Source organism: Pinus tabuliformis, chromosome X (assembly GCF_031772625.1).
Source record: "Pinus tabuliformis cultivar Carrire ecotype Pingquan chromosome X, CPIR1, whole genome shotgun sequence".
Lineage (NCBI taxonomy): Eukaryota > Viridiplantae > Streptophyta > Pinopsida > Pinales > Pinaceae > Pinus > Pinus tabuliformis.
The window spans coordinates 64,117,733-64,143,529 of NC_142308.1; the positions used below are offsets into that span (position 1 = coordinate 64,117,733).

Genomic DNA, 25,797 nt, shown 5'->3' on the forward strand with positions numbered 1-25,797 from the left:
TCTGGAAACAAAAAACATACCCATTCAACAAACATCCCAAATGTGGGTGTTTCAGTGTTGCAAACATTGTGATATTATTGCGATCTGAAATCCACATTAATATCACAATATTCTTGTGAGACGATCGAAAGTATGGCCTGCCCACAGTATATATATATATGTATATGTATATGTATATGTATCTATATATATATATATATATATATATTAATGTTTCTACTATTTTTTTTGTGTTTTCAATTTTGTTCATATTTTGTGATATTTTCTGGACATTGCCGATATTTTCTTTTCCAGACCACTGACAATATTTTATAATTTTTGTCAAGACAATGTTTGCAACACTGGTGTGTTGCAGGTGTGCATCCTGAACCCATGCTCCTGTTACACCTGAGGAGGGTGTTGGCCCCCCAAGGCAAATCCTGTAACATTGTCCACAACAGATTTGACTCAATTATTTTTTTCTAAACTTGCTATTTATCCCAGTAATGCATTCCCTGTGCTCCCTTGCTGTGAATGGTTAGCTGACACGCCATCATGTTCTCTTTCTTGCACTCCCTTGCTATGGATTTCCAGGTGACAAGACATCATATTCTCTTTCGTAACGACTCTCCTATCAGTTTTATGATTCTTAACATTGCCTCTGGCCATCATGATTAATTTATTGTTGATAGGAAGGGCTCAGTAATACTATAATGTCCCTTCAGTTTATTGAGTAAATCTAGAGCAAGGGGATGCTGAGTGATTTCTGTTTAACTTGACCAAGTCTTTTATTGGGGTTATGTTCCACTCTGTTGTTTGCCAATAATTCCTTCAACTTTGGGGGTTCATTGCCTTAAGTCCCTGAGTAAGACTTTATATCAGCTCCCTGTTCTTCTGAGCATGCTCTCTGCTTGCAGAAATAAGGAGGTTTTCAGCCGGTTCTTGTTAGAAATGGAGAAAGCAAGCAAGAAATGATTTGTGGTCCTGTCCCGACAGCCACACATGTACTTGTGCACAAATCTGTCATTTTTTAGCAAAGCTTCTTCTGTTAGAATCTAATTTTCTGCCAGGAACAAGGTCAAGGAAGATAGCCTCGTCTGGATTAGATTGCCCTTGTATTTTTTTTTTCCAACAGGGACTTCTCTGCATCCGTTGCCCACTGCACTGCTAGTGTAAGATACAGTATTCTGGATTTGGTTAATAAAGTACATTAGTCATAGGCCCATAGCTTATAGGGGTTCAGGTCAGCCATCTTCTGTCCGTTTGTACTTTATTTTCTGGCTTTGAGGACCTGCATATAGTGCAAAATCAATCCCTCTTTCATTTACTGGGATTAGTAGTTGTGGTTTCCAAAAATATTACTCGTAGGTTGTATATGCGTGGTTCTGTGTGGATATAGCCCTTAACGTTTTGCCATCTATTCTTGTCTAGTGTCTCTCTTACTCCTATTAGCCTAGGATCATTGACAAGTGACAGTTAGAATTATAGGAATCTCTCCCAGAATTAGCTGAAGAATAAAATGTTGATCTTCCAAGTGAGGTGATTACTAATATTGACCAATTTTCTATCCGGGAGGATGTTCTAATTATTTTCAGATGGAAGAAACATATTATTAAAACAGCTTTTGAAGTTTTTTCGATTTTGGGTTTAATGAATTTGTGCATCAAACATCTTATAGATGTCTTTTTCTTGAAATTTACTATTTATTCTTGTAAAAGCTTGGTTTAGTTAGAAACTAACTGCTAAATTTACATGTGATCTAATAAGGTTGGAGTGAAGGGCATTATTATCATCCAGGTCCGTAATTTTGTGCTAACTTCTCATATGGCCTGTGCATGATCTTGCAGATCTTCGGGATGACAAACAGTTTTTTGCTGATCACCCTGGTGCTGTGCCTATAACAACTGCTCAAGTATGTAAAGTGTCCATCACATAACGGGACTATCTAAATATAATTGTATCTGGCATAATTTATATTGAATAACTTTCTGGGAAGTCCATATTCATGACTTTTCTAGTGTTTATAATACCATTCTCTATCCAATTTTCTTTACATTTTAATGTCACTTAATTGCTTCACTTGTGATTTTTTCACGATTTTTTCTTTTATTAATAGCAATTTGGGTGGCATGTCAACTTAATAAGGAGATCGTTTTATTGTTGAATCATTATGTGTTAAGCATAATACACTTTGCAATATGATTAAGGTATCAACACATATAACCTTAGAAGAGGAAAATGAATGAGGGGAAGCTGGAGGAAGTGAGGAAAGGTTAAGAGGTAAGAACAAGAAGCTTAGTCATGGAATGCATTCTATGATTCTAGGTGTTTATGCCGAAAGGAAAGAGTACAAAGCATTTACCTTTTTTGGGCAAAGGATGAAAAGACATTAGAAAATTAATGAAAGCTTTAAGTTGCTGGGTCTTAAGCAAGTAGATTATTCCCTAGTAATGCTTGACATGGTGAAGAGTGTATCCTCTTACCTATTTTAATATAATTCCTATTCTAGGCAGATATATTGAGACTATGGATTAGGTCTTTGAAAACGAGAGAGATTTGCAAATGCTATTTTGCTCTCATATTACTTAGGCATAATGTTGTAATTTTTCTTGTCAAAAGAAGGTACAATATATTGAATGCTACAATGGTTGATGTTTTGTACATATAATCGTTTCTTCACAAAGAAGGAAGTGCAGCTATTTTTGAAGTGCTTGCACTAGGGTGTAGAAATCCTTGTCAGTTGTCATACGTAGCCTAGTTCAACTTAGCATAGATGAAGCTCCAAAATGATCAACCACTAGATGTTTTTGCTAAAGAATGGTGCTTATGTCAAATTGGGAGGCATCTGTCTCCTCTTCGAAAGGTTTTGAAATGTTAAGCTGTGCATGTGTGTGTGTTGAACAGATGGTGTCTCTAGGACACTTGAAAGCTTTATCTGCTTTTGCTCCCCGTTGTAAGGTTTTGGTGTTAGCACCCAGCAATCCATTAACCTAGCAGATTACAGATCTACTGAATGAATGCACAGCTAGGTTATTAAATTAAATTAGCTGAAGCAAAAACACAACCAATTTCACAAAAAATTGACACTAACAGATTCTGCCCAATCAAATCAGTTTCTCATTTAAAATATTCAGAACCTACTTGGGCTGCTGTCTTAGGATAATCACCTAACTGAGGAAATACATGTACAACAACGGGATTTAATCCAGCTGATCAAGTCCTCCTTGGCTGATTTTGATCTCCTTGCTGGCCCCTTCCTCGGACCCAACACACTAGAACATTGCACTCCTCACTGAGATGTCTCTGTCAATCTTGTGCTGTATGGTGTGTCTTCTCCTTCTCTTCGGCTTCGCTTTTATAACTTTTCGTTGAGATAAATCCCTAACCCTAATCTTCAAAGTGATTGAAGCCGAGATTAGATCTCACCTCACGTGAGATCAAGGGCTGAGATTAAAACATAATTACTAAAGTAAATACTTTATTTTTTCTAATGTTTCTTTAGCTCAATTAGCCAACATAACAATTATGTGTTTTTCCTAAGTTAAAACATAGGACAAGTTACAATTGCAATTTCTCACACTAGAGCAAGTGTCTAAGGAGACTTTGGGCGATTTCTTCACGTAGACACTTACTCCTGTGTAGAAGTACCTTTTGAGTTACAAACATCAACATTTGTTGCTTTGTTTAAGTTGATTTCAAGGGTGAACAATAGAATAATAGTGATGCATGAACTTCTTTTAGATGTTGATGCTTCCCAAGATTTTTTTCTTTTAACACCTGTTAAATTTGTTCATGTAAGCTATTCTTTGAGTACTCTTACTTTCTCAAGACCTACACATACTCCTTGAGAGTTGATTATAAGTCCAATGTCTCATATGGACTCTTGCTGAAGGACACATTTTTTTGAACTTTGTGTTTAGTAGGTGTTGCTTTATAATAAGATCCACTCTAGTCTCAACGTGTTGTAAATGATCTTCCAATGACGGGTTGTACACCAGGATGTCATGAATGTATATGCACCAACAAATTTTTGAAGGTGGGCTTTGAAGATGCTGTTGAGATGATATATTTGAAGTTGGTAAGAGCATTAATGAGCCTGAAGAGCATGGCCATTCATTCAAAAAACACAAACCTGGTTTTGAAGGCGAGTTTCCAAATGTGAATGTTATATTAATCATTGTTTTGACAATCATGTCCGTCCTTCATCATAAACTAAGAGCAGTTATCATAGCACCATTAAGACAATGTTTGAAAGGGGTTCCACGACCCACAACATGATCCATTTCCATTAACAATCTAACTAAGTACAATGCCAACCCATCACTGTCTGTCAGTTATCTAATCTTTCTACACTGTAACTGCATCAAGTACATGAACCCAGGTAACAAAGTCACTAAGGGCACAGAACTAGGAACTCTAATCAAGTGTCTCTTTAGCTCTTTTATACAGAGTCTAGTCAGTTCTAACCTAAGTTGCATGAAACGCCACCTCCCAAAAATGGAAACGTTGGCCGAAACGTCAGCTGAAACGTCATATATGTCTAGATATATATAAAAAAAGGTTATAAATAAGTGAATAACACATTATCTTGCAAGAAAAAAGGGAATAAGACCCATAGATGACAATTTAGAAGGAAAACCAATTCTATATTAACTCTCATACATGATTACATGATGGTCAAGTTTCGGGTACGGGTACGGCTCAAAACGCCGGGTTCCTAGAAGTTTCGTGCAACATAGGTTCTAACAAAAGTCAGGGACATGGTAGTTATGATGAATGGGACGAATATGAATGTAAATGCACCCAATACCTCCATATCATACCTCTGCTCGAGTACATGAACCCAAATAACTAAGTCACAAGGGAACAAAACCAGGAACTCTAATTAAGGTGCCCTTCAATTGTATTGCATTGGCATATAGGTAAAATCCTAGCACAGCGAAAGCCCTGGTGTGGGTGTCTTCAATTGCAAATCATTAGGTGCAAGCTTTCAAGCATAGTTTCTTTGAGTGCAGATCCTCAAGTGCTCAACACTGGCTCATGTGTTTCTCAACACAGGCATAGGCTAGCACACATAGAATTGAATTGATATGTTTTGGTACTTTTGTACTCCTTGTAGTTTTAGGTGTTGTGATAGACATCATGAATGTCATGCCTGTCATTCTGGTGCAGTTGGCCAAGGAGCTCACAACAATCCATCAGCGTGACAGACACATTGTGTTGTCTCAATGAAGAATTGTATAACAAAAGTGACAATTACAAACATTGTTGGCATAACTTTGTTGGCCAACCTTATTCACTCGTCCAAACTTAAGCACAAGGTCCTTTTGGGTGGGTAATTTGAGTTTGCTGATCAATCTTTGTGAGATGAGATTATTCATGTTAGTGTAATCAATTATTTGTTGGCACTTAATTGTCTTTAATTTGACAACTCTGCATAAACGACGCTTCTTTTTCACAAAGATATATTCTAATGTCTTGAGCACATACTGTCTTTTAGGATTACTAGACTTCGAATGTTTTAGTATTACTAGACTTTGAAACTTTAATGGCTTCATCCTCCTCATGCTTATCTTCCAACGAATATTGCTTTAACTTCTGTTTGCATTTAGCCTTAGATATTCTTTGTCAGCATCCAAAGTTTTTTCAACAAGTACAATATTTTGGGGATCTATAGTCTTGAGACTTAGTACTGTTGTGGGGTTTTGGAGAAGACCTTTTTAATGGATTTGATAGTGGGAAGTGTAAAAGTGTAGTGATCCTGAACCCTTGAAAATGAATCACAAACAATATATTGGATGATTGATGCCTTAGTTAATGTCAAGGCTCAAGACTCAAAGCCATACAATGATCCTTCTGCTGAAGGAATTCACTTTTGTTGATTTTTGAGGGGCAACCTCTTGGTGAACTAAGTGTAATATCTCCAGATAGAGATACTAGAAAAATAACAATATTTCCAAAGTGAGGGCACAGCAGAATACGAAAGTTTATTTGCATACAAAAATTAGAAATATGAAGATTACTTGCTGAAATAAACACGAATCTGAAACTGTCCCCTCAATTTTATCTTCAAATTGATCTCCAAGCCTGATGAATGATTGCAGCCAAGAAAAGATGATGTGCTAGGGTCTCACAAATGGAAGCTTTTCCACCAAAACACACACTTCTGACTAGGGGGAGCCCATATATCTCTTTGAAACCAGGGATACTCAAGGTTACCAGACTTTATGCCTAAAATTTCAGTAGCATAGAATAGAAAACTCACTATACAGCTCACAGCTACCAAAGCGACCTTCTCCTTTTATCAACTATGAAATGAAATGAAATGGAATGGTTTTTAATGACGTCCACGAGACCTCGCAGTCTAAGGGACCACCTACTATCGCTTAATCCATATTCAAATTTTTTTCTAGGCTGATTCTGCTGGTATGGATCTTGACTCAGAAATTTTCTGTTTTGTGAAGCCTTCTATCCTCAAAAAGCTCACTAACACTGTTCACCTTTAGGCTGCTATCAAATTGATGACGGGTAACTTATATGCTGCACACTCTTTGATAAAATGCCATTCTGTTTCTGCCACCCTTTGTTGCAAAAAATGTAAGTTCGTTCTTCCCAATCTTCTTTAGGGACCGCCTATCTACCAGTTTCACATCTTAGATGATGGGAGCTAGTCCTCAGCCGAGCAATTAAAATTTTAGCTGTTCCCTTGATTGAGGAACTCAAATACTCTTTATCATCATGTTTCCACGTTGGGTTAAATTCTTTGACATAATATGTTTTCTTTTTGCCTACCTGCTTTGCCCACATGGCAGTCCTAAATTTTTCCAACACCCACCTTTTTATCTCTTTAGCGTAAGGGCAATCATGCAGATTCATGTCCCATTTGCCTAACCACTTTCTGTTTTGTTTCATCCATGTCTTTTTCCGGCGGTTTAGCTCTTCTTCAACAACCAATTTGGGCCACCTGTGCTTATACATATTTTCAACCTTCTTCAGGTAACTTATCAAATGAATGATCGCTGACGCCTTAATTGGAACCATACCAGCCTCAGCCAAAAGGATATCATATGGGACCGTTGATTTAACTTTGAGGCTACTTGTGATCAGGTGCTTCTGAATTCTTTCTATTTGCCGCCATTTGTGGCTTGACATGTTGCTTCTCCATATTTTGCAACCATAGAGGATAACTTGCACCAACTAATATACCAAAGAGGGTTTTCTTAGTCTTCCAATCCCATAGTTCTGCCAGTCTACACCCGTTCTGAAGGAGGTAAGAAGCTTTCCACCCTCCTTTTATTCTCTTTGATCTTACATCTTTCCCAGCTAAGCCTATAGTGAAAGTCAATTCCTAAATACGTGTACTCATCTACCACCTCCAAGGGGCTGCCCTCAAAGAGAAAAGTACCTTGATGTTTCTTTCTTTTCAAAGAAAAAATCATGTTGCTGGTATTTACTTGTATTCCCACCTCTTGACAAAAGATTTCCAGAGCTTTCAAGTGTTCTCTCAAACCTAGTGCCGATTTAGCAATAAGAATGAGGTCATTTGCATATAAAAGTAGTTTCACCACATATCTTGCCAGTTGGATGCCTTCTTCTTTGGTATTGTTTATCCACTCTTCAAGCTTATCAATATATAAGCCAAATAATGTGGGAGAAAGAGGACATCCCTGTTTGACTCCTATGTCACTGTCAAGGCATTCAGACATGCCTTCCTTTGTTCTGAGTCTAGCTCTAACCCTCTCATAAAGCTTATGAACAACTACCCTATATTGGACCTTTAGTTCTTCCATTTTGTGCCATAGTTTATCTCTAGGGATAGTATCGAAAGCTTTTTTGAAGTCAACAAAATGCTACCCCACCTTGGTTGTCCCAAACTTTTTCAATAGTGTCTTAGAGTGATGCAATGATCAATGGTAGAGTGTTTAGGCTTGAAGCCATCCTATCCCTATGCTATTTTTCCCTCTTTTTTTTTCCAATTCGCGCTCTAGCATGCTCCGAATTTTTTTTCCAAGAAGAGGGTTGATCATAATAGTATGATAGTTAGAAGGGTTATTGATATCTCCGGTTTTGTGAAGAGGTATAACAACACTAGTTGTCCACTCAACCAAAAAGTTATCTTGATTGACTCTGTTAAATATCTCCTTGATGTGTGGGGCTAGAAGCTTCATTCCCCATTTTAAAAATTCTGCCTGTAAACTGTCAATGTCTTGTGCCTTGCCATTTGCCAGTTTCTTTATACTTTGTTCAATATTGGCAACCAAAATAGTTTTGTTGAGGAGACAATTATGTGAGGCTTACTTTTCTCATTTATCCGCTCATACAAAAGTTTTGCATAGTCTAACCACTGAGCCTTTGTGATATTGTTTTCTATGTGCTTTTACTTTTGCTGTAGTTCCGTTCAGAAACCTTTGGGATTATGTTCTCCCAAAGAAATTAATTCCTTCCTTTTTGAAATCACATAACTTTCTTTCGTTGATTTTATCAATTGTTTATATATAATCTTGTTTTCTTTGCTTGACTTTTCTTTGAGAAATCTTTTCGCATCCTTGCATTCTTTATCATACCAAGGATTAGCTAGGAAGGTATTTGCGATCCTCTTCATAGGCCTAGATATCTTACATACCTTTAAAGCTTTGTGTATTAAGGGGATCAACATACTACTGCAAACATATCTTTTATCTCTTCTGTTATCCTTGCAACCCCTATTGTTGTTTTTTGCCAGCTGGAGGTGTTCTTTAAGAGAAACCCTAAAGAGCTCTTGATTTTTTTGGTTTAAGATAATTCTTCCATGTTCTGAAACTTTCTTGTGCGAATGATGGGGATGGAGATGTTCCGCCTTTCGATCTTCTGTATTTATACCAAGCTTAATAAGAAGAAGCAAATGGTTAGAATCTGTCTCTATAGGCCAACACTCAATATTAAAGTTCAACAACTTGGAAATAGACCTTTGAGAGCATATAACATAGTCTACTGTGCTTTGACCATTGTATGTTTTACAAGTAATACTATTTTACTTTGGCCAATTTGTCATGCCATTACATATAACCATGTCATTTAGGCTACAAAGGCCTAATAGTTCTGCTCCAAAGTGTGAAACCTTCCCTTTCCCATCTTGTGATGTCCTCCTCCAAGGGTGCTCTTCACTCTCTCTAAGCCATAGTGGATTGTTATCCTCTCCCATATCACTGCCCAACTGAATAGATTGATTCTCTGCTCCAAAGTGTGAAACCTTCCCTTTCCCATCTTGCGATGTCCTCCTCCAAGGGTGCTCTTCACTCTCTCTAAGCCATAGTGGATTGTTATCCTCTCCCATATCGCTGCCCAACTGAATAGATTGATTGTTTGTTGTTCTAGCATTAAAATCACCAATTAGGAATATTTCTCCCTTAGTACTAAAGTTTGAAATATCTTTTTTTAATGCTGCATATGGGTCTTCACTATCTAGGTTCCTTTTTTTGTAGAATTTTGAGCTTTTTGGAGCAAAATAACAAGCAGCCAGCCATATTGTTGCATCCATATCTGTTATTTTCAGCCATATAAATTGTTTATTTGGGTCTTCTTTCTCCAATTTTATAATCCTGGTCCATATTTCTTTTATTAGGACTGTTATTCCTCCATGTCCTTTACCTAATTTTGTTTCTTCGTTTCAAACAGAGATTTTAGTGTATCATTTGAAGTCTGGAATTCTACATCCATTGTGTTCGTGTGTTTCCATAAGGCAAATAATGTCTTTACCCTCAGCTATGGGCCCCAACCTCGGTCCCCTTCTCCATGGATAACCTCTGCAATTCCAGCTTACCATGTTTAGGTACTCCCGTGGGGCCTCGAATCTCTATTTCTTGTGTGTTACTCTATTAGTGACTTGGGCTTTCCCATTTTTCAATCATGCCCACTTCCCTGCCTCTCTTGCTGACTTTACTTTCTCCCATTCTTTTCTCCTTTCTTCTTGTTGAACGAGTGTTAAGTCTTCATCTAAGTAGATATGAGTGCCTTTAAGCAACCCTCTATTCTTTAAGATCCTCACCTTGTCCTCCATGCATCTCAAAGTAACTCTCACGTGTCTATCCCTTCCTACTCCCATAATCTTTCCTATCCTGTTTGCCTGTTGAATCCCGCCTGTCCAATGCAGCTCCTCCTTGAGAAAATCCCTTGCTAGAATATTTGTTCTCTCTTTTTCCCCAAAGTCTTTCAAACCTTTGATGATGATATTTGTCGCTTTTTCTTCTTTGTCCCTTTCCTCTCTCATTTGTCTCTTGATTTGTTTTTCTATAATTTCCTTTTGTTCACTTGTCGGTTCTTTTACCACCTGGGCCCAGAATTTAGCCTCTTTTATTTGCTCCATTAGCTTGCCTTGTTGACTTGAGGATGACCCAAAGTAAAGTGTTCAAGCGCCGGAGTTAGGAGACGGTTTTAAGGAGATGCACATTGTTAACTCACTAGTCTTCTTGGAGTTTCTTCCATGCATTTTGGTTAGCTGATGGTGAACTAGGATGAGATGGTCATATGTAGGGCTAACCAGTGTTGCAGGACCTGCCCCCCCAAGAATCCAAGGGAAGATCCGTGTCCCGTATGGATCTGCCACCAATCCTTCGGCAGAACCGCGGATCGAAAAATCGGATCCGTGGTTTCTCCTTTTTTTGGTGGCTCCTACTTGTCGATCCGCAGTTCCTATTTCCCAATCCGCGGATCCAGAAAGGATCGAGTGTGGATCTGTGGAGGTTCGGGCGTGTATCCATTGCGGATCTGAGAGAAGGTGGACGGTTCAATGGGGCTTTTTTTTGTTTTTTTGTTTTTGGAAATTCCGAATTGTTTTGTGAGGAACTACACTTTCCGAATACTCCTAAGGTGTCCCTTGATGCTTCCTAGATGCTCCCTAATGATAATGTTAAATCCTTAAATTAAAAGTGACATTCTCCTTTATCTTTCATTTCCATCATTTTACTTAAAATTTTAACATTACCATGAAATGACTCAGGTTGTTTGAGAGTGGTTCCAACCGCATTAGACTTCATATGGAGGAAATAGAATTTCATATCCCATTCAAAATTCAGCAGACTTAACAGTTTTCAGGATCAATGGGATTGTGGTGTTTCATTGGATTATATCATGTATGAGGGCATGTGATTGGCATTTAATCAAGAGCAACAAGCCCTATATGTACCCTAATAAGGGAGCTTATGTATCCCATTCACAATATCATGGAAACTATGCCAAGATTTTCAAAGCCCAAGAAGAGCAAGGCTTACAATTTTTGGTGATGGGGTTGTCTCTCCAAAACCTCCGAGATCATCCCTCACTTGAGCCTACCTGGATAGATATGTAACAATGGGCTCATCCTTTCCCATTCAGGAGCTCCTCAATTTGTTCTTCAAAGCAAGTTTTCTGGCATCACTACTGCTTTTGAAAACATCAGTAAGGGCCTTCTGCATCTAGAATGTTGTCTCCTTACCATGAAAATTTGGAATAATATGGTCTCTAACTCCTTATAGGATCATCCTTCTAGTTTTGGTAGTATCCTTCCTCCATTAAGTTATATTTTGAGCATCTGATGTAGGAGGTTTAGCAATATCAGTGTTGATGTATTCCAAAACTTCACTGTCATCTAACACACCATCCATCCCATCCTTCCATGGACAGAAATTCGAAGTTCCTTCTAGGGCATGATCTATTCTCAGACCATAGACTAGCATGATTCCCACACTTGTAGAATTCCTGCACCAACTGATCCCTTCTTCAACTCGCTTCGGATCTGATAAAGGAACAAGGTCTCTACCTTGTTTTATGCTCTCATACCATGTAGAAATCCTAAAAATATTGCAACTCCTAATGAAATCAAACTAATAACAAAAGACACAAGATTTCTTCTACTTAAAATTTTACAGAAAGAAAACAAATAATAGAAACACAATCACAATAGATCAATCACACATTCAATGTAATGTTTATCTAGGGAACCCAATTAGGAAAAACCCCTCTTGTTTGTATTATCAACTAAAAAATCTAATTTATTACAAAGAATATTATTCAACCATAAAACCTCGACAATACTAATAAAATATTCTTGAAGAACATCCCAACACTTAGCCAAATCAACCTGTAAGGATATTCCTATTTCCTTCCGCAATTTGGCCCCTAAGAAATATAGAAATATCCTATTTTCTTGCGTAATTCCCAAGAGAAATAGGCTTGCTCAATTATCAAGCCTATACACAAAACATGTTGTACAACAATGATTAAAATTCTGCCTCCATTGAGTCTCAAAAGGAAATTTGAATTGAATGACCAACTAGAGCTAATTTTAGCAGTTAGAACTAGTTAACTGAGAGTCAGTTTAGTTAACAAAAGTAAATCTGCTCAACTAGACTCTAAACTATCTCTATTCTAGACTAGAGATTAATTAACTGACAGAAAATGGTAGTTAACTCAATTAGATTTCTGAATTATAGGAATCAACTGCACATAACTAACTGAAACCCATTTAACTTGAATTAACTGACAATAAACTAGTGATAGGAAACATCACACATGTTAACTCATAGCTAATTCGGATTTCTAGGAGACTGGATTTGAATTTTCTTCTGTGACTGGGCACAAGTCAAAAGAAGCTCGTCCTTGCTACAATTTTAACAAGTAATCACTTGCAGTAAGGAAGTTTACACAAGTGCTTTGTTCATTCATTACTCTTCATACAACCCACATGCTTAGATGAACATGGTCTTAAACATACTGAGAGGGATTGGTACCTAGAATGATAGAGTACAAGATCATGGTTGTAGAGCACAAACTCCGGGTTACATGTTCGATAATCAACTACAACCCTACCTCAATAAGCTATACCAAGCCCCACCACTGTGCCAGTTTGTCAACATCAATCTTAATCACCTTTTGATATAGAATAGAACTAATGTGAGCCAATGAGCTAAGATTCAGAGAAAAATTGTAAACACTCCCAAAGAACTTCTATCTTCTCATGTGAAAAATGAGCATTGTCTTTCTTTGCTTTTTCCTTTGAGTAGTCTGGTATATTCTTCCGTGTGAGTATGACCGTTCCTTTTCTTCACATTTCAACATGAAACATCCATTTTTTCCTCTATCCAATCCCATATTTGCTACTTTGGGTGCTTATGGACCTATTCACAACATGCAATAAGTACCCAACATGCAAGCAATAGGTGTAACCCATTATCAGACCACCAATAATTATGTCTTTTAATTCAATTAGTAGGGGTCATTGCTTTAAGAAAAACAGATAAGCAACAAGCTTCCCTTAGACAACTCCATCACCAGAGATTGTAAGCCTTGCTCTTCTTGGGCTTCGAAAATCTTGGCATTGTTTCCATGCTATTGTGAATGGCATACATAAGCTCCGTTTTTGTGGTGTTATTGATTGTTGAACTCCTTTGTCATGGCCTTAGCAATTATGTACCCTTCACTCAAGTCAAAATAATTGATCAGGCATGTTAAGCTTTCTCTACCATATTATAAGGCTTGGATTAAGCTGTTTGATCAAAATTAGGCAATGTTGACTAAAATCCCTATAGAATTGAAGTAGAGGCAAAGGCTAGACAAGAGAAGAGGAATCTAGATTGTAGATGGTTGATGCTGGAATAATTAATCATTGATGTACAATGGATGCCATATCTATCTTGATTTATGTAAAAATATGCATGGTTTCATGTCTTCTACAACTAATTTGGTATTTTGGATGTTTTTTTAAATATAAATGCAAAAAAATAATATATATATATATATATATATATATATATATATATAGTAGACGCTTCCGAGATGCTTCGCTTCCTAGATTTTTGGAAAATGATGCTTATGTGTCCCCGCTTCCAAAAAACGTCCCCTTTTCGTCCCCGCTTCGTGCAACATTGGGGCTAACAGAGTATGCTTGATTTCAACTGAAGCAGAAGTGGAGAGAAGAAACATGCGCTCAGTCTAGTGGAGATACTCTGGATCTAACTCATGTCAAACTGCTGTGAAGTGGGAGAGAAAAAGCCATGTGTCTAGTTAACTGGACTGCACTTTCAGTTATGTCTCCATGCACGCATGCATTGTAGTTAACTTCAAAAAAAGTGCCAACTGATTCCTAAATCAGTGCATGCATCCCAGTCTTCTTTAGTTTTCATGGTTTGAGTTGGGAACATTACACTAAGCTTCAATACAATAATCTCCAATACATTCTCCATAAGGATGACTTCATCCTTATTTATAGCTCCTAGAGAACTCTAATCATAACCACTTCCTAATGACCTAGTGTGCCTTCTTTAATGAAACCACATTACATTTAGTCAACCCTTGCTACCTAATGGGCCTTATTTAATAATAACAAACATAGTGGACCTTGTCCACCTTACACTGAATGGTCACTTAAATTACACTATCCCAACAGAAGGAAAGATAGCCATCCCTGATCTGTTCTGTTTCTTCAAATTCCATATGATTTGCTCTTGTCCGTTCTTTCCCATCCTTCTTTATCTGCCCAATACTCATATTCATAGGTAATATTGTTTTCTAAGAAAGAGCCAGACCAACAACTCGCTGAAGGGTAACTTGGGGTTGGTACTTGATGAAGTTCACCACCTACCTTTCAAGGCCTTTGACCAGAACTTGATGGGTGATTTATATGATATAGGCATTTCAATTTTATTGCAAATTGAAATGACTATTCAATCCATGCTGAGCAGATCAATCTCTTAATCTCAAGTTGATATTGGAAAAAATCCCCCAAGCAGATTTAAGATTCTGAGTTAATAATGTCAGCTATTTCCAACTTAATCAGTGATTGGTTGAACTGATTGCTTCTCAACAAATCTAAACTAAGCAATATTTTATACGATTAGTAAGACCAAAGTGCCATCCTTATGGAGATGTACAAAGCTGTTGTAATGTTCCCGAAGAAGTGATTGCTCAAAAGACAAAGTAGCCTATCAATCCCCATAGGCTATGGTCCTCCAAAAAGGAGAACCCTAAAAATTCTCACTATTGGGGCTTGGAGTAAAGATTACTCAATCATTTTAAAAAGAAGAGTCCCTCTAGGAAATCTATAAATATGTTGGGATTGAATTCATTTGATCATCATTGGATTGAATCAATTATCTCTGTTTTCCTTTGAGCCTAAGGCTCTGAGGACCCCATTTCTCTTGTCAATTTCGGTGGTGAAATATTCCACCCTAGTTGACACTTCTATTTTTCGGCACAGAAATTCTCTTGGGGAAGCAAGATTCTATTGTTTTGTTCTATTCTGGGCACAGGGTCGTTATAGAGGTCAGCAATTTTTCAGTGGATATTGATCTTTGCTCTGGGTACAGGAGTGCCCTTTGGAAAAAATACAGAAGCTTCTGTTTTGTGTAACATTCTGGCACATAATTTACAAGTCGAGAGGAGGCAACGAAGATTGCTCTTGTGCTTACCGTTTGGATCTCAGGAAGATCTTCCGAGTAGGGCAAGAGAACTTGTAATAATTCCTGAAACATCTCAGCTGGGTGATTTTCTATGTATGACTCAGTCAAAAGACGCGACCAATTTGCTTGAATCAGACGTCCTTCCTGTAGCCAAGTTTGGGCTTTGATTGGGATGTTCAGAAGATTGTGAAGCACTTGCAAATGGGTATTGCACATTACAGGACATAAAATTGTAGCTTTTTTGTCATATTTGGAGATTGGTCGTGAAGCTGAGCGGAGAGTTTAGAAGGATCCACTGGGGGCCACAATACGTTGTGGAAACTGGAAACTACAGCGAAGTAATCATACCCTTGCCAAAACAAAGATATGATCTGACGAAGCAGAAACAAATTTAATACCCGCGTCTTCACATCTGAGCTCGGTCAGAATAGTAGGAACAGAATGGGGTCGGATCTGCAATTAGTTTATTTTTTAATTTTAATCAGTCGTATTATAGTGTAATAGTAAAGTGTCGAATTTCCTGTGAAACTTCTGAATTGTCTGGTTGTTCAATCTCAGTTAAGATTGCGAATTGTTGAGATGAATCATTCGTTATATTATTGATCGTGGAAATATATATTTGTGTTAAAGTGTTATCCTATGAATTGTTCAGAAGCATCATAGTGGATGTCTTGTGAATTATAAAAGATATATATACAGTTGCCAAACAAATTCCTAATGTGCAAGAACCCTAGGGAAGAATCGGCCTAGCACATTACAGGTGTGAAGCACAAATTGAGTGGTATCCTTATGGAGATGAGTCATACTCATGAAGCAGAATTTGGTTTGCCTTAATTGTCGTCAATTTCTGGACATGGTGAAACAATTTATGGAACTCCAAGACATATAGATTGTGGATAATTTTATGGGTTTTCAGTGATAAAATGAAGTTGTTGCTAAGCTGTTCCAAACAATGCTTTTTGGTCCTAGCAGGGACAAGAAACACCCTAGTTTTGCTGAAAATTTAAATCATCTTGGATATATTGAATCTTGACCCATTTTTGTAGCTAGTTAAATTTTGTCTGAGTGTGAACGTCTCAATTTTTAAGCAATGAAGACGTTTAAAACCATATAGAAAATACTTATACGTCTCATGTAAAATGGATAAAAAAAGAATTGTGACATTAGATGACAATTCAGGAAGGATATAGGTTATAACTATAATTTGTGTATGGGAATTGTAAGATTCAATGAGAAATGATCCGTTTCTGTATTAATTGTAACAACAATGCAATAATAAAGCTTTTAGGATTTATGCTAAAGTGCATTTGAAACTTTTGTATGCTTGTGCCCCCCAAAATGTTCAAACTTGGGATTGTTTTTGATTCCTATGCAAGAGCTAAGATGGCTTTACAACCCTGTTATTGTTGATCTTCTAGAGTTCTGTAGCATGCTATTAGTTTAATGTAGCTAAATCTGTTTATACTTGGCTTAGTCATTTGGCTAATTTTCGTGTTATCCCACTGTCTAGTTGTAGATTGAATAAGAATGAAATAGGCAAGAAGATAGTCTTTTAACATATTCATAGCAACTCTGTTTCAGTAGTTAGCCTTTATTTTCTTACATGCTTTACATTCTTCATTAATCACTAGTGAATCGTGATGAAATCTGTGTGTTGCTATAAATGTTGCTCTGTAATTATTTCTTAAACTTTAAGGTTGTAGAGACTCCAAATTATTGTGCAGATTGACTCCTGAAAATTGACTGAACCAATACAATTGACTGGATTTTTGAAGTATTGTGTTGTTGAAGAAAAAATTGCAAGAATCTCCAATTTAGTGACAACAATGCAAATTCTGATGATGTTTACCCCTGAATAGAAAAATTACCCTTCAAAATTGTGTTTTCTTGTGTGCTGATTTTAAAAAAATATGGAGTTTACCAATTTCTGCCAATTTCTGCCAATTTTTCCAATATTCTGAGTTCATTACCCCTGGTGATTACTTGCTTATGCTGATATGTTATTGGTTGAAATATTCTTACCTTCTGTACTTGCAAATTTTTTGGGTTTATGTTTGTGTTTTTTCGAGGGGTAGGTTTATAGCTTTATTGTATTGATTGCAAGTATGATGAAACAATTTCGGCAGCGTTTTGTCCTAAGAATGCCGAGTATTTTGCAAGCTCAAAATCCTAGTTTGTTAATACTTAAAGATTTCTAATTGTGCCCTCCTAATATTTTGCAGGCACAAAAATTTAGTTTGTTAATCTTTTCTAATTGACTCTTCCAATACCTGTCAACCTTTGATGTTAGGGACCTTCAGGATAGTCTATCCTAGCTAGTCCAGGCCATTCTCTAGATGAGATCTTCAGGCTCAGCATTGATGTTTAATTGGTGATAGTGCAACAACAGGCTTCTCTTCTGATTCTGATGCAGATTGGGATCCTTCACATTAAGCCCTTTAAATGTGATTGGCGACTTCTCTCCTTTACACGAGTGTTTGTTTTTCTCTTATCCTCTCACACAAGAGTGGTCTCTTCTTCACAGCCTTGGGGTTATCTATTTGATTTTATGCTTTTAACAGTTCTGTTTTTTCCTTCTACTAATTTAGAGTCTAGATTTGTATGGATATGCCATAAGCATTCCTGAATTTCTATTGCAGCTTATTGTACTTTCAAGACTCGTTTCCCTACTTCTGTTATTTGTTGACATAAATATAATTTCTTTCTTTCTCTCATATTTTGCAACCATTATCTAATGTCCTTGTGGATATATGGCTCATTTAGGATGTTGACTATGTTAAACTATCTTAAAACCAGCTATCTAAGCAAATAGATCAGATCTAGTTACTTGCTGGAATTATTAACTCTTGCATGCAGCGGGAAATGAGAAATAACAATCACACACACTGCACAATTATTTTTGCACCTCTAGATCAGTTCATCATTTAAAATTATTTTCGGAACTTACAAGAGCTCCCTTACAGGGTAAATGGCTCTGAGAAATTAATCAAACGAACAACAAACCTGAAATTTCAGTGTGCACAGAAATTAAGGCAGCCTGCCCTCCAATCTGTATGGTTGTACAGAGTCCATATGGACAGCTATACATCCTGCTCTGCTGGGCTGTATGGTTGCTCTTTTCCTTTCTGCTGACTGGCTGCCTTCCTCGCTGAAGATTGGTTGCCTTCTCTTTGCTGAACTACTGCTGAAATCCTCACCAATGGCTGAAATTCAAATTTCTGTTTTTTTCCTTCACTCATGTGACTTGTGAAATGAATGCTCTGTGTGTCTTTGTCCTTTTCCTTCTTTTTTTTTTATAACTTTGAAATGAGCGAAAAACCTAATTTTCAACGGTTAAGACCGTGAGATCAATGACTCTCTTTTAACTAAATCATTAAGTGATCCAGCTTAGTTATTAACTAAAAATAACTTTGATAAAAAAAGCACGTTCACTTTATTAGCATAGGATACATTTAGTGATGATTTCCATAAGTAGACACCCTCGTGGAAATACCTGTCTGAGCTACAAACACTAATAGACTAGCATGAATAAACTCTTCTTGATTGATATTCATTGTATATATTGCATGCATTGAGGTGTTACATGGAAAAATATTTTAACACATAGCTTCACTGGTGATCTTTCATTGTTGGTGTCTAATGTGTTTATTGCATGCAATGGGATGTTGTCTTTGAGATATATTTAGACACAAACAACTTCATCAGCTATATTTAGATTATTGAGCAATATATTTTCTCTAACATGATGGGAGATGCGATATAAGTTGGACTGATTGAATAAATGCCATTGTGATTAAATTTGTTTGTCTCATTATGTCTTGATAAGTGATTACTCTTAGTTATACAAGTTTAATGTTTAGTTTTAATGCAGGGGGAAGAGTTGAAGAAGCAAATTGGTGCTTCTGCATACATAGAGTGCAGTTCAAAAACACAACAGGTACTTAATTAGTGAATGTTTTATTTGTTTCATTAAAAAGAACTTTAAAATAATGCCTCATTCTAATTTTATTTATTACTGGTATAAATAATGTTGCATGGGAACCCATCCGAGCCAGTGGCTGACCTGTCCCCTGTATTTCCCTGTTGCTGAGAATTGGGGTCTGCAGGGGGAATTCCCTGTTTGGAAGGGGATGTTCCTGACGACATGGTAGACTTCCCCCACATCCCCAAGGTGTTTCGTACTGAAACTGAGAGGTATGGGAGACGTTGATGGTTTTGGGGATATTTGGGTTTCCCGTATTTAATTCAAATTCACTCACATGTTCGACATTTGGATCATTACAATTTGTTTTTTTAATAAATTGCATGCCAAAATACTATACAGTATTTGTTTAACAGGGGATAATTGCAATGATAATTTTGTCTCCCATGTATGGTACGTGTTTGTAACATCTATTCTGTTTTAGGGGCTTTAATAGCCACTTAGGCAAGGTCTTCAGATCTATTATATAACAATTATTACTTTTATTAAGTTGTAGTATGATCCTATGTTTTAAAATCTTTGTTTCTATTTTCTATATTCTTTAGTTTTTTAAAGATTAACTTTGTTTTTTCCCTCCATTCTCACATGTGTTCTAGAAATTTGGGGGTACCTTGCAATTGTCCTTGAAGCCTGTCCTCCCTACTCCAAAACTTGGTGCAACATAGTAAATAATTAAATACGATATTAGTAGTAACGAAGAGTCACGAGGGAGAGTAGTTATCTTTTGATAAGCAGCTATACAATACTTTGGGGTTGTTTTGATATTAATATATGTTTTTGAGGATTTGGAGGTATGAAGAAGTGCTAAAGGTTAGCAGGGGGACCCACATGGTAACTACTTTAGCAGAGTATTAATTTATTTAACTATTTCCTAAAGTTAGACTCGGGAAAAATTAAAATTTTTGAAGTTAACTTACGATTTAATATCAGATCTTCATCAAGATCTATTCTCAGCCGTTGAAATTGACTTTAGTGTTTGGTTCGAAATTATAAGAGGAGATAGAGCAAGTGGCAAGTCAGTTGAGCACAAGTAATGTGTCAGATCAATGAGAGGAAGATACCAGAGTTTAGCAGATCGCAGTGTCTCAGCGTCCGAGAAGGAGATATCGAGTGAGGATTGAATTTCCTCATCTCAGATAGCCTTAGCGCAGCCTCCAGTTCGCATGTGTGTGCAGAGAGAAGAGCCTGTGTGTTCGTACTATTCACACAGGGCGCACTGGCGCAGATAGCCAGATCTATATGGCCGTACCACAGATCTAGTGTGTGCGTGAGAGGGAGATCGATCTATCTCAGAGCTGATCAGTTGTTTGTTTGTGAAAGAGAATTTTTCCTTTGCTGTAAATTTCTGAAGAAAATCCTCTTGCTGAAGAATAATAAAAGACACAAAAGTTGCATGTTTTCGCTGGAGTTGGGGTTTATTGGGTATGTCTTGTGTTCTATGTGTGAGATGCATTTGTCTTCTGATTTATTTATTTTCCACTGTGCATACTAAGTTAGAAATCTCAGTGCGTTTGCAATTTAAGTTTAAATTGTGAATCTGTTATTGGGTTTTAAGGAAATCTAACAGATAACCAGCATTGTAAATGGGCAATAATAACCTTTGAGTCTTAAACATATGATATGAAAGTACTTGATACGAGAGAGATGTAACACTTAAAGCAATCTTATGCTGGTTAGCATAAGGGCAAGGTTTTAAACATATGCATGTTAGGCATAACACAGTGGAGCAAACACAACCATAGCCATATCTAAGCCATTATATATTAATATATTCAATGTAAAACATGACCTAAATCAATTTCTTAATATGCCAAAGTAGTGCAATAGAAATGGTCAGTCTTGCCCTAAATGTGTAGTAGACCATTTTGAATGGGATTATCTGTACAAGTGACTTCTATACCTACAACAAATGACTATTCTATATGTAATTTGCCAGGGTACAGGTACAGGACAAGTACTGGTATGGGTACAACTGTTTTTGAAATAGGGGACATGGGTGGTTAGGGTACGCATCTCCAATTTTAGACACACACATACACATGCAATGTTTTACCATGTTTTTTTGGGATATCGAGATGCAAGAATGTGGAAATGCATCTAGGGATGTGTGGATGCCGCCCCATTATTAAGAGAACATTATCTGATGTTGGGGTGCTCAACATCATGGACCCTGTTCAAAATACTAAAACTTAAATTTCTATATGAAAAACCTAATGTAAATGAGGGTTTAGATGGGTGTAGAGTCTAGAGGGATTTTTATGATAATGACAGTTCAAATGTGAATTTGAATTCAAAACCTTTGCCTTATTCAACTTGTCAAAGCAATCTGTTGCCAAATGTAAGGGGTATCGGCTTTTGATGGTTTGCCTGTTCAATGAATGATAGTCCAAGCACATCCTCAATTGCGGCGTGTCCTATTGGAAGAGGACTGCTGTGCCATATGGCGACCTAGATGGCCTAATGAAGGTAAACTTTGATGATCTCAGTCAACTTGCTTCAACTCTTACAACTTGGTTCCAGAAAGTCTATAGGAAGCCCTTGCTGAAGTTTGCAACCCTGGTTCGAGGTCAATACAATGATGAGTAAGTTTAAGTGGGAGCATTTTAGGAAAACAATCAGGGATCTGGTCTGCAAACTAATCCAACATATTGGCGAGTGTTGGTGGAACAGGCTTCTGCACTCAACCCTCATCCATTTCTCCAATCAATGCTACAAAAAGTTGAGATTATGGGTGCTTCATTGTCTTCTTCATGCTTAATGTAGATACTCTTTACACCCTTTTGTTAGATTTCTTTGCTATTGCGGGGAGAATACAAGTTTTCTGTCCAACTATGACGGGCTTGTCTACAAATGGCACGAGAATTGACTAATTGTCCATAGGAAGTCTTGCCAAAGAATGAATTCAAAATCATTCATATGCAATACTGTAAACTATTTATAGTCCTTCCATTTATCCATCTATATATGAACTGTGGATGCAACCCCAGCTACTGCTGTAGCCTTAGAATTGACCGCCTTGACTAGAACACTGCCTGGTCCAGCTATAAGTTTGAGCTGACATGCCAACACTTTCAAGAGGTTGTGTGAGACACTGGAATCCACCAACATTTGTACTGCTCTTCAGTTCACAGTCTAAATCCATATAACAAAGCTGTCAGTGAAGGCACCTATTTTTTGCGAAAGCTTCGCCAAGGATTTCTTCCTTCCATCTGCTATCAAAGCCAACTGCACCCAACATGCTAAAGGAAATGAACTGCAACAAGAACAAGCCAAATATTTATCTTTTTTTTGAAGTGGTCTGCCAATGGGTACTGTTTGCTATGGTCTTCAGAAGTTTTGTGGGTGAAATTCTAGGATCCACTACACATAAACCTGAGACAGTCCGAAGTGCATCATTTAAGATTGCTGTGTGCATCTTAACTTGGCTGAAATGCAGGGATGGTGGGACACCCAACCAGGCTGCTCTTGGATTGACCGCTGCCTGTAGCAACAACTCTGTGCTATCTTCGTCTGCCTTCATTTGACCTCCAACAACTGCTGGCACTGTTATGGACAACTATTGAAAGAGAGGTTGTTCCAACACCTGCATTGCTAGGTGTTGCCTTAATTAGTGATTGCCTTCCCAAGCAACTTTCTTACTTAGAAATGATTGCAAAGCTGCCTCAAGCTGGTCAGACAACCTTTTGAACCTACCGCTTCCTTTTGGAACATAATGAAGAGCATCCAACAGATTTTTGAAACCAAATTCTTGTAGAAGTTGTGCCTTGATGCCACCTTTCGACTAGAAAAGGGGTGAAGAGCATGCTCTGATACCACTTGTCATGGACCTAAGCGTCATACCTGAATTTTTACTTTTCATCAACACTGGTTGTGCGACATTGCATTGCCTCAGCGACAAGGGATTGGCCAACCTGTCCTTACTATAGCTAGACTATGCCTTTGTGTTTATGGTTTGCCGATAGCTTCACCTTAAGCTATAATATGTTAGATGTGCAACCAAGTTCAACACAATTGAGTTCATTCAATAGTGGGCACACATCCAAGCATGGCCCTAAAACATCCCAGCAATACTTTTATACTTTGCTAATATTTCAATAGTACTTGGGCAACATAATGCATTACAAAGATCATAACCTTCATCCCAATAAAGAGGCTATGACACACATCTATAGATGATACCAAAGGTGGATTCCTTAACTTTATTTATATGAAAAATATTACAAGATACAACAAGGGAGGACAGCCAACTGCCTGTGGCTCTTTCACAGATAACAATTATCCAATGCACGACCTGTGAGACTTGCTAATCCAGACCCTGAAGCATCTTTAGGCCTGCCTTCGCTACAGGTCTCGACTCTTGCACTATTCACTCAACAAGTGCCCAATTTACCCTACTCTCTCAGCTAGGCAAGTGTCATATAGTCTTGTAGTCTTCTGCTGCAATCTTCTGCATCTGCATTGACTGTTCGGTCAGAGTGTCTACTGCCGCCTTCTGGTGGAGGCCTTACAGTAGGCCCCTTACGAGTGAGGTTCTTGGTCAGATCTAGAAGTAGATAATGCCTGCTGGTCACTTCTACCCAAAATTCCTTACTGATTTGTAAATTGTATGTGAATGATTTTCAGAGTAATTCTTTATGATGCCTTGTTAACCATTATCCATCTATTGAAGGTTTTAAGTTAGTTTTAGAAGAGAGACCCCATGGACAAAGTGATTGTCGGTGATTCCATTCTCTTTCTTTTATTGTCAATCACAAGTTCATGAAGTCTGACAGAAGCTGATTAATACACAAATTACAATTTATTTACAACTTTAATTGCACTGTGCAAACAAGTAAATGTTCCCTTGTTTAAACTCCGGACATATTTACCACTTTTTCTCTTATAATCCATCTTGGCATCTGAAAAACTGGGACTATTCATCCTGCTGGACAGTTGTCTTGGATGTGTTCTTGTTAATGCGTAAAAAATAAAAAAATGCCAATAATGCCTAAAATTTGAAAAGACGATGTACATCAAAGGATCTAAGAGCTGTAAGTCTCAGTCTATGGCCATGTTGGATACCCTGCTTCACTGTGTTGTGGCTTCTGATTTTGTGTTTCATTTTTCAGTGTGATTGACCTGCACTGGTACCATGTTAACACCATTCACTAAGAATAGTGCTGGTTATCAAATTTAATACTGACAGAATTTTTTGTTGAGTTCTCAGACTACAGGTAGCTCTTTGGCAATCAAAAAATTATTATCATCTCGGATTATGCATATCATAATTGAAGTTAAGATAGAAATACAGATCATTATCCAGTTCAAGGTGTATTTAATACAGATACCCAGGTTTTGTGTCATTATGTGCATTTGGAATTCTTAGGCATGCATATAAACTGGGGTAGAGAGATGTGGTGGTCTGATGAAATTAATTTCTCATTTTTGGTTTTGTTATTATATGGTCATATTGGATTGTGACTTTGCCCTCAATTGTTGTTTTTTAACCCAATGCAACCATCAACATGTATGGTTGATAGAATGGGGAAGAACATCAAGAGGCATATAATATGCAAATGTGATTGTGTTAATTCCTGTTCTTTCTATGATTGTCTCATCTTTAGGTTTTCCGCTGCAAGACTGAAAAGGCAGTATGCCTTGATATCAATAAAGTTCTATGTGAATCCAAACTAATATTGCTAACCCTTGCTGTTGGCTTGTGTTGTTTTATTTGACAGAATATCAAAGCTGTCTTTGATTCGGCCATCAGGGTGGTGCTTCAACCTCCAAAGCAGAAGAGAAAAAAGAAAAGGAAATCTCAGAAGAATTGTTCAATCTTGTGATTGGTGAATTATTGGCAAACATGTTGCATATGGAATTTTGAACTTATGCATTATGGAACGGAAAATTATGTGCTGAGATGGCATACTTGAATCTGGTGACTTTATTGATGCAATTGTAGCTCTCTGCAGTAGACCTCAGTATGTATAGTTGTCATGAGAGCTCAATGACAATTATTTAGTGGTCTTGTTGAGTTCCCTGTGGTGGTGTCCCACAGAAGGAACAGAACTGTAATAACAAATTTTTGCATAATATTTAATTATTATATAGAAGCTTATCATTATGCATATAGTAAAGCTACTTTCTGGAATCACATCAGCCACCGGTTTATTTGGTGGTCTATGATCTTCAATTAATTCAATGTCTTTAGTTATTTGTAGGAGAGATTGTAGTGAATAGAGGGTGAAAATAGGAGGGGGTCTTCTTCCCGTGGGAATAAACTCGTTACTGTTCAATCATACAAGTTGTATCTATGAAGCTGTGTTTCAAATTCCTATACAGCATTTTGGAAAGATACACCTCATTTTTGTTTTCAGGCCTAAGGCCAAAATTTAGTAACCTCCAAAATTTTCAAATTTAGTTATATCGAATTTATATGCCATGCAA

At 37.3% G+C, this 25,797-nt stretch overlaps 1 protein-coding gene across 1 annotated transcript in view; it reads left to right on the plus strand.

Annotated features, from left to right (window-relative positions):
• The window catches only part of LOC149138339 (rac-like GTP-binding protein ARAC3), a 54,418-nt gene extending 28,940 nt beyond the window's left edge, over positions 1 to 25,478 (plus strand). The window contains exons 5-7 of the mRNA XM_089451388.1: positions 1,827 to 1,891; positions 19,261 to 19,326; positions 25,089 to 25,478. Coding sequence (XP_089307514.1) covers positions 1,827 to 1,891; positions 19,261 to 19,326; positions 25,089 to 25,193 — 236 coding nt within the window. The 3' untranslated portion in view covers positions 25,194 to 25,478. The remainder of the gene's footprint in view (positions 1 to 1,826; positions 1,892 to 19,260; positions 19,327 to 25,088) is intronic.
• Positions 25,479 to 25,797: the final 319 nt, after the last annotated feature.